Source organism: Ascaphus truei, chromosome 20 (assembly GCF_040206685.1).
Source record: "Ascaphus truei isolate aAscTru1 chromosome 20, aAscTru1.hap1, whole genome shotgun sequence".
In the NCBI taxonomy this organism is placed as follows: Eukaryota; Metazoa; Chordata; class Amphibia; order Anura; family Ascaphidae; genus Ascaphus; species Ascaphus truei.
The window spans coordinates 25,311,244-25,322,854 of NC_134502.1; the positions used below are offsets into that span (position 1 = coordinate 25,311,244).

The 11,611-nt window shown below is 51.3% G+C and overlaps 2 protein-coding genes across 2 annotated transcripts; one reads left to right on the forward strand and one right to left on the reverse strand.

Annotated features, from left to right (window-relative positions):
- Nucleotides 1–354: 354 nt before the first annotated feature.
- Nucleotides 355–8,253, forward strand: LOC142470789 (tetratricopeptide repeat protein 39A-like). The gene is made up of 4 exons (XM_075577508.1): nt 355–465; nt 832–946; nt 6,389–6,505; nt 7,777–8,253. Exons 1-4 carry the CDS (start codon nt 357–359, stop codon nt 7,895–7,897), a joined length of 462 nt encoding a protein of 153 aa, XP_075433623.1. The 5' UTR covers nt 355–356; the 3' UTR covers nt 7,898–8,253.
- A 951-nt stretch (nt 8,254–9,204) lies between these two features.
- GADD45GIP1 (GADD45G interacting protein 1) lies at nt 9,205–11,303 on the reverse strand. Its single transcript, XM_075577507.1, has 2 exons — nt 10,908–11,303; nt 9,205–9,720 (listed from the first exon to the last, which is right to left on the reverse strand). Exons 1-2 carry the CDS (start codon nt 11,252–11,254, stop codon nt 9,423–9,425), a joined length of 645 nt encoding a protein of 214 aa, XP_075433622.1. The 5' UTR covers nt 11,255–11,303; the 3' UTR covers nt 9,205–9,422.
- Between the last annotated feature and the right edge of the window lie 308 nt (nt 11,304–11,611).

Consider the following 11,611-nt stretch of genomic DNA (forward strand, 5'->3'; position numbering starts at 1 on the left):
CCCCACCCTTTCCCTCTCTCCCCCCCACCCTTCCCTTCTCCCCCCCACCCTTCTCTCTCTCCCCCCCCCACCCTTCCCTCTCTCCCCCCCCACCCTTCCCTCTCTCCCCCCCACCCTTCCCTCTCTCTCCCCCCCACCCTTCCCTCTCTCCCCCCCCCACCCTTCCCTCTCTCTCCCCCCCCACCCTTCCCTCTCTCCCCCCCCCACCCTTCCCTCTCTCCCCCCCCCTCCCTTCTCTCTCATCCCCCCCCTCCCTTCTCTCTCTCCCCCCCCTCCCTTCTCTCTCTCCCCCCCCTCCCTTCTCTCTCTCCCCCCCCCCCTTCTCTCCCCCCCCCCCCTTCTCTCTCTCCCAGGAGATGATGTATTTATGGAACGGCTTCTCAGTGCTGGGTAGGGACCCTCAGCTCACAGAAGATACCCTGAGTACCTTGTGCGAGGCTGAGAGCCGCCTGCAGGAGGCGCCAGGTACAGTGTTTAATATCCCCCTACACCAGATAAAGGTAACGCCGAGGTTACCGGGGGTATCCAGATAACGGTAACGATATATATCTATCTATCTATCTTGTGAGCACATTCACATCTTAGACAGGTCTGCACCCCCGCCTTTCACTATTATCACCCAGCATACATGCAAATGAGCACACAGTCCCCTTTTGCCCTCACATCCATTTTTACAATGGAACCCTTATAAGCTTACGCTCACTGCATTACACAGCTGTCAGCATAGCTTGGGTTAAGGTGTGTGGTGTGTGTGTGTGTGTGTGTTGTGTATTAGATATTATTGTGATGCGTTTATATTGACCGTTGAACCCCTCGCTCTCCTCCCTGCAGTCAGCGAGTATACAGAAGACGACATCTGCTCTGTTTTGCTGCTGAAGGGTCTGTGTCTGAAGCACCAGGGGAGGGCGTGGCAGGCGGAGCAATGTTTCACACACGTGCACCAGAGGTGAGAGACCGAGGGGCAAAGTGGACCTAATGACAGGGGACGTGTGTAATGGGTTAAAGGGTCAGTCCCACGTAGGAGCAAAGTGACCTAATGACAGGGGACGTGTGTAATGGGTTAAAGGGTCAGTCCCACGTAGGGGCAAAGTGACCTAATGACAAGGACGTGTGTAATGGGTTAAAGGGTCAGTCCCACGTAGGGGCAAAGTGACCTAATGACAGGGACGGTGTGTAATGGGATAAAGGGTCAGTCCCACGTAGGAGCAAAGTGACCTAATGACAGGGACGTGTGTAATGGGTTAAAGGGTCAGTTCCCCACGTAGGGGCAAAATGACCTAATGACAGGGACGTGTTTAATGGGTTAAAGGGTCAGTCCCACGTAGGGGCAAAGTGACCTAATGACAGGGACGTGATTAATGGGTTAAAGGGTCAGTCCCACGTAGGGGCAAAGTGACTTAATGACAGGGACGTGTGTAATGGGTTAAAGGTCAGTCCCGCGTAGGGGCAAAGTGACCTAATGACAGGGACGTGTGTAATGGGTTAAAGGGTCAGTCCCCACGTAGGAGGAAAGTGACCTAATGACAGGGACGTGTTTAATGGGTTAAAGGGTCAGTCCCACGTAGGGGCAAAGTGACCTAATGACAGGGACGTGTTTAATGGGTTAAAGGGTCAGTCCCACGTAGAAGCAAAGTGACCTAATGACAGGGACTTGTTTAATGGGTTTAAAGGGTCAGTCCCACGTAGAAGCAAAGTGACCTAATGACAGGGACGTGTTTAATGGGTTAAAGGGTCAGTCCACGTAGGGGCAAAGTGACCTAATGACAGGGACGTGTGTAATGGGTTAAAGGGTCAGTCCCACGTAGGGGCAAAGTGACCTAATGACAGGGGCGTGTGTAATGGGTTAAAGGGTCAGTCCCGCGTAGGGCAAAGTGACCTAATGACAGGGACGTGTGTAATGGGTTAAAGGGGTCAGTCCCACGTAGGGCAAAGTGACCTGATGACAGGGACGTGTGTAATGGGGATAAAGGGTCAGTCCCGCGTAGGCGCAGAGTGACCTAATGACAGGGACGTGTGTTAATGGGTTAAAGGGTCAGTCCCACGTAGGGGCAAAGTGACCTAATGACAGGGACGTGTGTAATGGGTTAAAGGGTCAGTCCCACGTAGGGGCAAAGTGACCTAATGACAGGGGCGTGTGTAATGGTTAAAGGGTCAGTCCCACGTAGAAGCAAAGTGACCTAATGACAGGGACGTGTTTAATGGTTAAAGGGTCAGTCCCACGTAGGGGCAAAGTGACCTAATGACAGGGACGTGTGTAATGGGTTAAAGGGTCAGTCCCACGTAGGGGCAAAGTGACCTAATGACAGGGGCGTGTGTAATGGGTTAAAGGGTCAGTCCCACGTAGGGGCAAAGTGACCTAATGACAGGGGCGTGTGTAATGGGTTAAAGGGTCAGTCCCACGTAGGGGCAAAGTGACCTAATGACAGGGACGTGTGTAATGGGTTAAAGGGTCAGTCCCACGTAGGGGCAAAGTGACCTAATGACAGGGGCGTGTGTAATGGTTAAAGGGTCAGTCCCGCGTAGGAGCAAAGTGACCTGATGACAGGGACGTGTGTAATGGGATAAAGGGTCAGTCCCGCGTAGGGGCAAAGTGACCTAATGACAGGGACGTGTTTAATGGGTTAAAGGGTCAGTCCCGCGTAGGCGCAAAGTGAACTAATGACAGGGACGTGTTTAATGGGTTAAAGGGTCAGTCCACGTAGGGCAAAGTGACCTAATGACAGGGACGTGTGTAATGGGTTAAAGAGTCAGTCCCACGTAGGGGCAAAAGTGACCTAATGACAGGGGCGTGTGTAATGGGTTAAAGTGTCAGTCCACGTAGGGGCAAAGTGACCTAATGACAGGACGTGTTTAATGGGTTAAAGGGTCAGGCCCACGTAGGGGCAAAGTGACCTAATGACAGGGACATGTGTAATGGGTTAAAGGGTCAGTCCCACGTATGAGCAAAGTGACCTAATGACAGGGACGTGTGTAATGGGTTAAAGGGTCAGTCCCACGTAGGGGCAAAGTGACCTAATGCAAGGGGCGTGTGTAATGGGTTAAAGGGTCAGTCCCACGTAGGGGCAAAGTGACCTAATGACAGGGACGTGTGTAATGGGTTAAAGGGTCAGTCCCACGTAGGGGCAAAGTGACCTGATTGACAGGGACGTGTGTAATGGGATAAAGGGTCAGTCCCGCAGTAGGCGCAGAGTGACCTAATGACAGGGACGTGTTTAATGGGTTAAAGGGTCAGTCCCACGTAGGGGCAAAGTGACCTAATGACAGGGACGTGTGTAATGGGTTAAAGGGTCAGTCCCACGTAGGGGCAAAGTGACCTAATGACAGGGGCGTGTGTAATGGGTTAAAGGGTCAGTCCCACGTAGAAAGCAAAGTGACCTAATGACAGGGACGTGTTTAATGGGTTAAAGGGTCAGTCCCACGTAGGGGCAAAGTGACCTAATGACAGGGACGTGTGTAATGGGATAAAGGGTCAGTCCCGCGTAGGGGCAAAGTGACCTAATGACAGGGACGTGTTTAATGGGTTAAAGGGTCAGTCCCGCGTAGGCGCAAAGTGAACTAATGACAGGGACGTGTTAATGGGTTAAAGGGTCAGTCCCACGTAGGGGCAAAGTGACCTAATGACAGGGACGTGTGTAATGGGTTAAAGAGTCAGTCCCACGTAGGGGCAAAGTGACCTAATGACAGGGGCGTGTGTAATGGGTTAAAGTGTCAGTCCCACGTAGGGGCAAAGTGAACCTAATGACAGGGACGTGTTTTAATGGGTTAAAGGGTCAGGCCCACGTAGGGCAAAGTGACCTAATGACAGGGACGTGTTGTAATGGGTTAAAGGGTCAGTCCCACGTATGAGCAAAGTGACCTAATGACAGGGACGTGTGTAATGGTTAAAGGGTCAGTCCCACGTAGGGGCAAAGTGACCTAATGCAAGGGGGCGTGTGTAATGGGTTAAAGGGTCAGTCCCACGTAGGGGCAAAGTGACCTAATGACAGGGACGTGTGTAATGGGTTAAAGGGTCAGTCCCACGTAGGGGCAAAATGACCTAATGACAGGGACGTGTTTAATGGGTTAAAGGGTCAGTCCCACGTAGAAGCAAAGTGACCTAATGACAGGGACGTGTTTAATGGGTTAAAGGGTCAGTCCCACGTAGGGGCAAAGTGACCTAATGACAGGGGACGTGTGTAATGGGTTAAAGGGTCAGTCCCACGTAGGGGCAAAGTGACCTAATGACAGGGGCGTGTGTAATGGGTTAAAGGGTCAGTCCCGCGTAGGGGCAAAGTGACCTAATGACAGGGACGTGTGTAATGGGTTAAAGGGTCAGTCCCACGTAGGGGCAAAGTGACCTGATGACAGGGGCGTGTGTAATGGGTTAAAGGGTCAGTCCCACGTAGGGGCAAAGTGACCTAATGACAGGGGCGTGTGTAATGGGTTAAAGGGTCAGTCCCACGTAGGGCAAAGTGACCTAATGACAGGGACGTGTGTAATGGGTTAAAGGGTCAGTCCCACGTAGGGGCAAAGTGACCTAATGACAGGGGCGTGTGTAATGGGTTAAAGGGTCAGTCCCGCGTAGGAGCAAAGTGACCTGATGACAGGGACGTGTGTAATGGGATAAAGGGTCAGTCCCGCGTAGGGGCAAAGTGACCTAATGACAGGGACGTGTTTAATGGGTTAAAGGGTCAGTCCCACGTAGGGGCAAAGTGACCTAATGACAGGGACGTGTGTAATGGGTTAAAGAGTCAGTCCCACGTAGGGGCAAAGTGACCTAATGACAGGGACGTGTTTAATGGGTTAAAGGGTCAGTCCCACGTAGGGGCAAAGTGACCTAATGACAGGGACGTGTGTAATGGGTTAAAGGGTCAGGCCCACGTAGGGGCAAAGTGACCTAATGACAGGGACGTGTGTAATGGGTTAAAGGGTCAGTCCCACGTAGGGGCAAAGTGACCTAATGACAGGGACATGTGTAATGGGTTAAAGGGTCAGTCCCACGTAGGGGCAAAGTGACCTAATGACAGGGACGTGTGTAATGGGTTAAAGGGTCAGTCCCACGTAGGGGCAAAGTGACCTAATGACAGGGACGTGTGTAATGGGTTAAAGGGTCAGTCCCACGTAGGGGCAAAGTGACCTAATGACAGGGACATGTGTAATGGGTTAAAGGGTCAGTCCCACGTAGGGGCAAAGTGACCTAATGACAGGGACGTGTGTAATGGGTTAAAGGGTCAGTCCCACGTAGGGGCAAAGTGACCTAATGACAGGGGCGTGTGTAATGGGTTAAAGGGTCAGTCCCGCGTAGGGGCAAAGTGACCTAATGACAGGGACGTGTGTAATGGGTTAAAGGGTCAGTCCCACGTAGGGGCAAAGTGACCTGATGACAGGGGCGTGTGTAATGGGTTAAAGGGTCAGTCCCACGTAGGGGCAAAGTGACCTAATGACAGGGGCGTGTGTAATGGGTTAAAGGGTCAGTCCCACGTAGGGGCAAAGTGACCTAATGACAGGGACGTGTGTAATGGGTTAAAGGGTCAGTCCCACGTAGGGGCAAAGTGACCTAATGACAGGGGCGTGTGTAATGGGTTAAAGGGTCAGTCCCGCGTAGGGGCAAAGTGACCTAATGACAGGGACGTGTGTAATGGGATAAAGGGTCAGTCCCGCGTAGGGGCAAAGTGACCTAATGACAGGGACGTGTTTAATGGGTTAAAGGGTCAGTCCCACGTAGGGGCAAAGTGACCTAATGACAGGGACGTGTGTAATGGGTTAAAGAGTCAGTCCCACGTAGGGGCAAAGTGACCTAATGACAGGGACGTGTTTAATGGGTTAAAGGGTCAGTCCCACGTAGGGGCAAAGTGACCTAATGACAGGGACGTGTGTAATGGGTTAAAGGGTCAGGCCCACGTAGGGGCAAAGTGACCTAATGACAGGGACGTGTGTAATGGGTTAAAGGGTCAGTCCCACGTAGGGGCAAAGTGACCTAATGACAGGGACATGTGTAATGGGTTAAAGGGTCAGTCCCACGTAGGGGCAAAGTGACCTAATGACAGGGACGTGTGTAATGGGTTAAAGGGTCAGTCCCACGTAGGGGCAAAGTGACCTAATGACAGGGACGTGTGTAATGGGTTAAAGGGTCAGTCCCACGTAGGGGCAAAGTGACCTAATGACAGGGACATGTGTAATGGGTTAAAGGGTCAGTCCCACGTAGGGGCAAAGTGACCTAATGACAGGGACGTGTGTAATGGGTTAAAGGGTCAGTCCCACGTAGGGGCAAAGTGACCTAATGACAGGGACGTGTGTAATGGGTTAAAGGGTCAGTCCCACGTAGGGGCAAAGTGACCTAATGGGGGAGGGTGGGTGTGCGTGTATACACTCCTACGTAACGGCTCCCGTGCACTGTGTATCTCTGCAGTGAGAAGAAGATAAAGTTTGACCATCACCTGGTCCCCAATGCTCTGCTGGAGCTGAGTCTCCTGTATATGCAGCAACGCAGGGGAGAGGATGCTATACCCCTGCTACGCCGTGCCAAGTATGTACTGTGCCTGTCCAGCCCTAGAGGTGCCAGGCTTTACCCCTGTGTCTGGTCCCAGAGGTGCCAGGCTCTGTATCCCTGTGTCCTGCCCTAGAGGTGCCAGGCTTTACCCCTGTGTCTGGCCCTAGAGGTGTCAGGCTCTGTATCCCTGTGTCCAATCCTAGAGGTGCCAGGCTCTGTATCCCTGTGTCCAATCCTAGAGGTGCCAGGCTCGGTATCCCTGTGTCCAGCCCTAGAGGTGCCAGGCTCTGTATCCCTGTGTCCAGGCCTAGAGGTGCCAGGCTCTGTATCCCTGTGCCCAGCCCTAGAGGTGCCAGGCTTTACCCCTGTATCTGGCCCTAGAGGTGCCAGGCTCCCTTAGTGGTGCCAGTCTGTGTAACACTGTGCCCTCCCGTCACTGTGCCCTACCAGTCAGTCACTGTGCCCTAGCAGTCAGTCACTGTGCCCTAGCAGTCAGTCACTGTGCCCTAGCAGTCAGGCACTGTGCCCCCCCGGCACTGTGTCCCCCCGTCACTTTCTCTCACACAGGAATAACTATAAGAATTACTCTATGGAATCTCGCACTCTCTCTCTCTCTCTCTCTCTCTCTCTCTCAGGAATAACTATAAGAATTACTCTATGGAATCTCGCACACTCTCTCTCTCTCTCTCTCTCTCTCTCTCTCTCTCTCTCTCTCTCTCAGGAATAACTATAAGAATTACCCTATGGAATCTCGCACACACTCTCTCTCTCTCTCTCTCTCTCTCTCTCTCTCTCTCTCTCTCTCTCAGGAATAACTATAAGAATTACTCTATGGAATCTCGCACACTCTCTCTCGCTCTCTCTCTCACACTCTCTCTCTCACACAGGAATAACTATAAGAATTACTCTATGGAATCTCGCACTGTTCCGGATTCACGCTGCTCTCTCTCTCTCTCACACTCTCTCTCTCACACAGGAATAACTATAAGAATTACTCTATGGAATCTCGCACTGTTCCGGATTCACGCTGCTCTCTCTCTCTCTCACACTCTCTCTCTCACACAGGAATAACTATAAGAATTACTCTATGGAATCTCGCACTCTCTCTCACACTCTCTCTCTCACACAGGAATAACTATAAGAATTACTCTATGGAATTTCGCACACTGTTCCGGATCCACGCTGCTCTCTCTCTCTCACACTCTCTCTCTCACACAGGAATAACTATAAGAATTACTCTATGGAATCTCGCACACTGTTCCGGATTCACGCTGCTCTCTCTCTCTCACACTCTCTCTCTCACACAGGAATAACTATAAGAATTACTCTATGGAATCTCGCACACTGTTCCGGATTCACGCTGCTCTCTCTAAGCTGAAAGCTGGCGAGTCAGAGGAGAACAGCACGGACGGAGCCAGCGCCTCCTAACCCCGCTCTATACCCCGTTAACGAGAACACCGCACTCTATAAGGACGCCGAGTATCTCTATACATCGATAATGAACACGCCGCGCTGCGTAATGATGCCGAGTATCACTATACACTTATAATGAACAGGTCGCGCTGTATAATGGTACAGAGTAACTCTATGCACTTCCATCCATTACTTAGAATGTAAATAATTAAAGCATCTGCAGAATATTAATTAAGTAGTTTCTAATAAACGTCCAGCCCGTTCTGCCGCACACTGGGGATATTTAATTGCCAGAAATACCCTAGTACACTGATTTAGTATGGCCATTATTATTGGTATTCATTTCAATAAAATCATACGGTTAAGAATGAGCGTGCTCCTGTGTTCATTTATACTGTGGCAGGTTAACCATTTCTCTGCCAGAACTCTCGCTGTTATTGAGATTTGATGTGGGTGAAGGCAAGGGAGGGGGAAATGTTTAATTTTGTGTAAATAAATATATTTTGTGTGTAGACGTGTGGGTTTAATTCATGGTTTTTCTGTAGAGTCTGTCCCTCCCCCCGCAGGGTGACACAGTGACACAGACAGGAGGGAGCTATGGGACATGGGGACTGTCCTTCCCACCGCAGGGTGACACAGTGACACAGACAGGAGGGAGCTATGGGACAAGGAGTCTGTCCCTCCCCCCGCAGGGTGACACAGACAGGAGGGAGCTATGGGACATGGAGTCTGTCCCTCCCCCCACAGGGTGACACAGTGACACAGACAAGAGGGAGCTATGGGACATGGAGTCTGTCCCCCCCACTGCAGAGGGACAGAAAAGGGAGCTATGGCCTCTATTGTGTCATATATTTAGATATCTTTTTTTTTCCATATAGAAGCATGGAACATTTTTGCCATAATTTGATTTTTGCTTTTTATTTCCTGCCAGTAACATTAGGATATAACATCTGGTAATGCAGATATTTATTACCAAACGTCACGTCTACAATGTCCTTTCATCCCATCGGGCCTGTCCCCTCTCCAGGGTCCAATGTGAAATGCACCCTTAATTCTTACTTTACTGGACTCCTGTATATAAGCTGCCCTCTTATCCCCATCAGGGAGAGATGCCGCTGACCCTATAAACTTATAGGAAACCCTGTGTGTGACGCTCTTACTCCATGAGAGAGAGGGGTCCAGGCCCCAATTCATAGGAATCCCCCGCTTAAAACACTGCAAATCACGTTAAACTTGTAGGAATCTCCTGCGTCAAACACCCTTAAATCCCCTCAGGAGACGCTGCTGACCCTGTTAAATGATAGGACACACTTATCCGAACCTCCTATAAAAATCAGGATTTAATCCATAATGCATCTGACATTCAAAAGTCTCTCCCCTTCCCCCCTCCCTTAGGGGCAAACAGAACACTCCATGCAAAATAGTGGTGGGTAGGCACAGGTTCCAGGTATCTGTGACAACCTCCTAAACCAATCAGAGCAATTCTTTGAACACCCCTTGCGCATTTTACTGTAATATGAATGCAATTGCACTGTGATTTTTAGGGCGACCCTGCAGCTGGGGCATTCCCTGCTTTTGCTCCCACGCCCGCTGCCTCCGTTCTCTTCTTTAGGGCTTTCTGGTTCTTCTTGTCCTCCTTCTCCAACTCTTTCACCAGCTCCTGGAACTTGACGCTTCGTGGATCCATGCTGACCCCGAACTTTTCGCGGGCTTTGGCCACGAGACGATCCCTACGGATCTGCTCTTCCCGCAGTTTCTGCTTCGCCTCCCGCTTGTCCCTCCGCCAGTCGGCCACCATCTTGGGCATCTTAGCCAAGTTGGAAGCAATCAAGCGCTCCCTGCAAGAGAGATAGAAGGCCGTGAGGAAGAGGGGGGAGGGAGGAGTGTTTAAAGAGAAGATGGCAGGGAGGGGAGTGGGAAAGCAGGGGAGAAAGACATATTAGAGAACATGGAAGGGGAGGGGAAGAGAGATTGGAGAGAAATAGGCAGAGGTTGAGGGGATGAGGGAGGGAGAAGGGGAGTGAAAGAATCAAGGTGAGAGAGAGGAAGGCTTTAAAGGGAGGTAAGAGTGGTGGGTTTATATGGGGAGTTGGAAAGGAGAGGGACAATCAAAGTGAGGAGGATATTAGAGGAGGAGAAAGTAGTGGGTTATGACATCACAGGGGAGGAAGCATCTGAGAAGTCTCCAAGTTAGAGAGTGAACACACACACACATACACACATCTGACATTTAACTGGGATTAAATAAAAAATTGCTGAATGGTTTAATGGGAAGGTTCAGATTTAGGATAAAAGAACGTTAAGGGGATATGTATAGCCAACAATGTGGGTACAGCCCTCTGTCTGCAGGGTGGGTTATTTGTATGGCTTTTAGTCTGTCACACACCCAGATACAGAGGGGGGGGGGGGAGATGTGGGTTTCTGTGTGACAGCTGCACATGTTTGAGTTTCAGCAGATCCCCAAATTCTCCAGGACAGTCGAGGTCTGAATTCCAAAACGTTTCACATGTGAAAGGGAAGCGGCTGCCAGCAGACAGGTGGGCAACACTGGGCTTCAGGGATGAGGTGACGTTTACAAAAAACTCCAAACTCCAATTCTTCACATCAACACCTTGCTGGGCACAGAGGTTTGTCGGTTTAATGGTGCTGTTAATACACAGGGTGTAAAGACAGAGGGACCACATTTATTATGCCCATTAATGTCAGTATAAGAAACTCCGACATCCTTGCCAATGGGTGACGCTGGCCCTCCGTGGAGGGGCAGTCACGCCTCCCAATGGGTGACGCTGGCACTCCGTGGAGGGGCAGTCACGCCTCCCAATGGGTGATGCTGGCCCTCCGTGGAGGGGCAGTCACGGCTCCCAATGGGTGACTCTCGCTCTCCGTGGAGGAGTAGGCACCCCTCCCAATGGGTGATGCTCGGACTCTGCGGAAGGTCAGGCACCCCTCCCAATGGATGGTGTTCACCCTCCGCAGTGGCAGACACCCAATGTGTGACACTCACTCTACATGAGCAGACACCTACCTCTCCTCTTTTTTTTTTGCCAGCTCCCTGTCCTTGGCCTCCACTCTCTCAAGCATGTCCCCCAGGCTCGGGTACCACTCCCTCTCTTCCTCCTCGAGCTCCCGGAGCTTCTCGGGTCTCGGCCACAGCGCCTCAGGATCCACCTGGGAGGCCTCCCCGTGCTTGCCGTACAGCTTGGCCTCAAACTTCGGCCCTATATGCCATTCCTTAGTCTCGGGGTCCCGAGGGTCCGGCTTATACACTCCACTTAGGCCCCAAATCCTCGGTTTCGCGTGGTAACCTGCGGCCGGCAAGGACAAAGTCAGAGACCGCAGCAAAGCCCAGCAACGATGCATGGGCGCTGCCATCTTGGAAACCCACTCTCCTTTCGCGACGGGGTCCTCAGAGTGTGGCGGAAGTGCGCCACCTGCGCTGTGCGTCAACGTGGGTCCTTGGCTGAAGCCGGGCCGTCTTCGGCATTGCCTATCTTGATTACACCTCTCCCTGAGGCTGTCTTGGCGCTGCCTGCACTGATTAGTGGACAAGTCTGGAAGGGGTGGGAAGGGTAACAGGTATCAAAAGAAGGTGAGGTTTGTTTATAGTAACGGTCCATTTCTAAACCTCTTTAAACATTGATTACAGTTGCAAAATCTCCCTATAATTCCCTTATAATGTAGGTTAAAAATGTTTTAAGTGCCACATGTTTAATTTCCCTTAATTAAAGT

Coding starts and splice junctions, on each gene's coding strand:
- LOC142470789 (XM_075577508.1), top strand. CDS start 357: ATGATGTATTTATGGAACGGCTTCTCAGTGCTGGGTAGGGACCCTCAG. Junction 466..831: donor CCGCCTGCAGGAGGCGCCAG/GTACAGTGTTTA, acceptor TCCTCCCTGCAG/TCAGCGAGTATACAGAAGAC. Junction 947..6,388: donor TTCACACACGTGCACCAGAG/GTGAGAGACCGA, acceptor GTATCTCTGCAG/TGAGAAGAAGATAAAGTTTG.
- GADD45GIP1 (XM_075577507.1), bottom strand. CDS start 11,254: ATGGCAGCGCCCATGCATCGTTGCTGGGCTTTGCTGCGGTCTCTGACT. Junction 9,721..10,907: donor GCAAAAAAAAAAGAGGAGAG/GTAGGTGTCTGC, acceptor TCTCTCTTGCAG/GGAGCGCTTGATTGCTTCCA.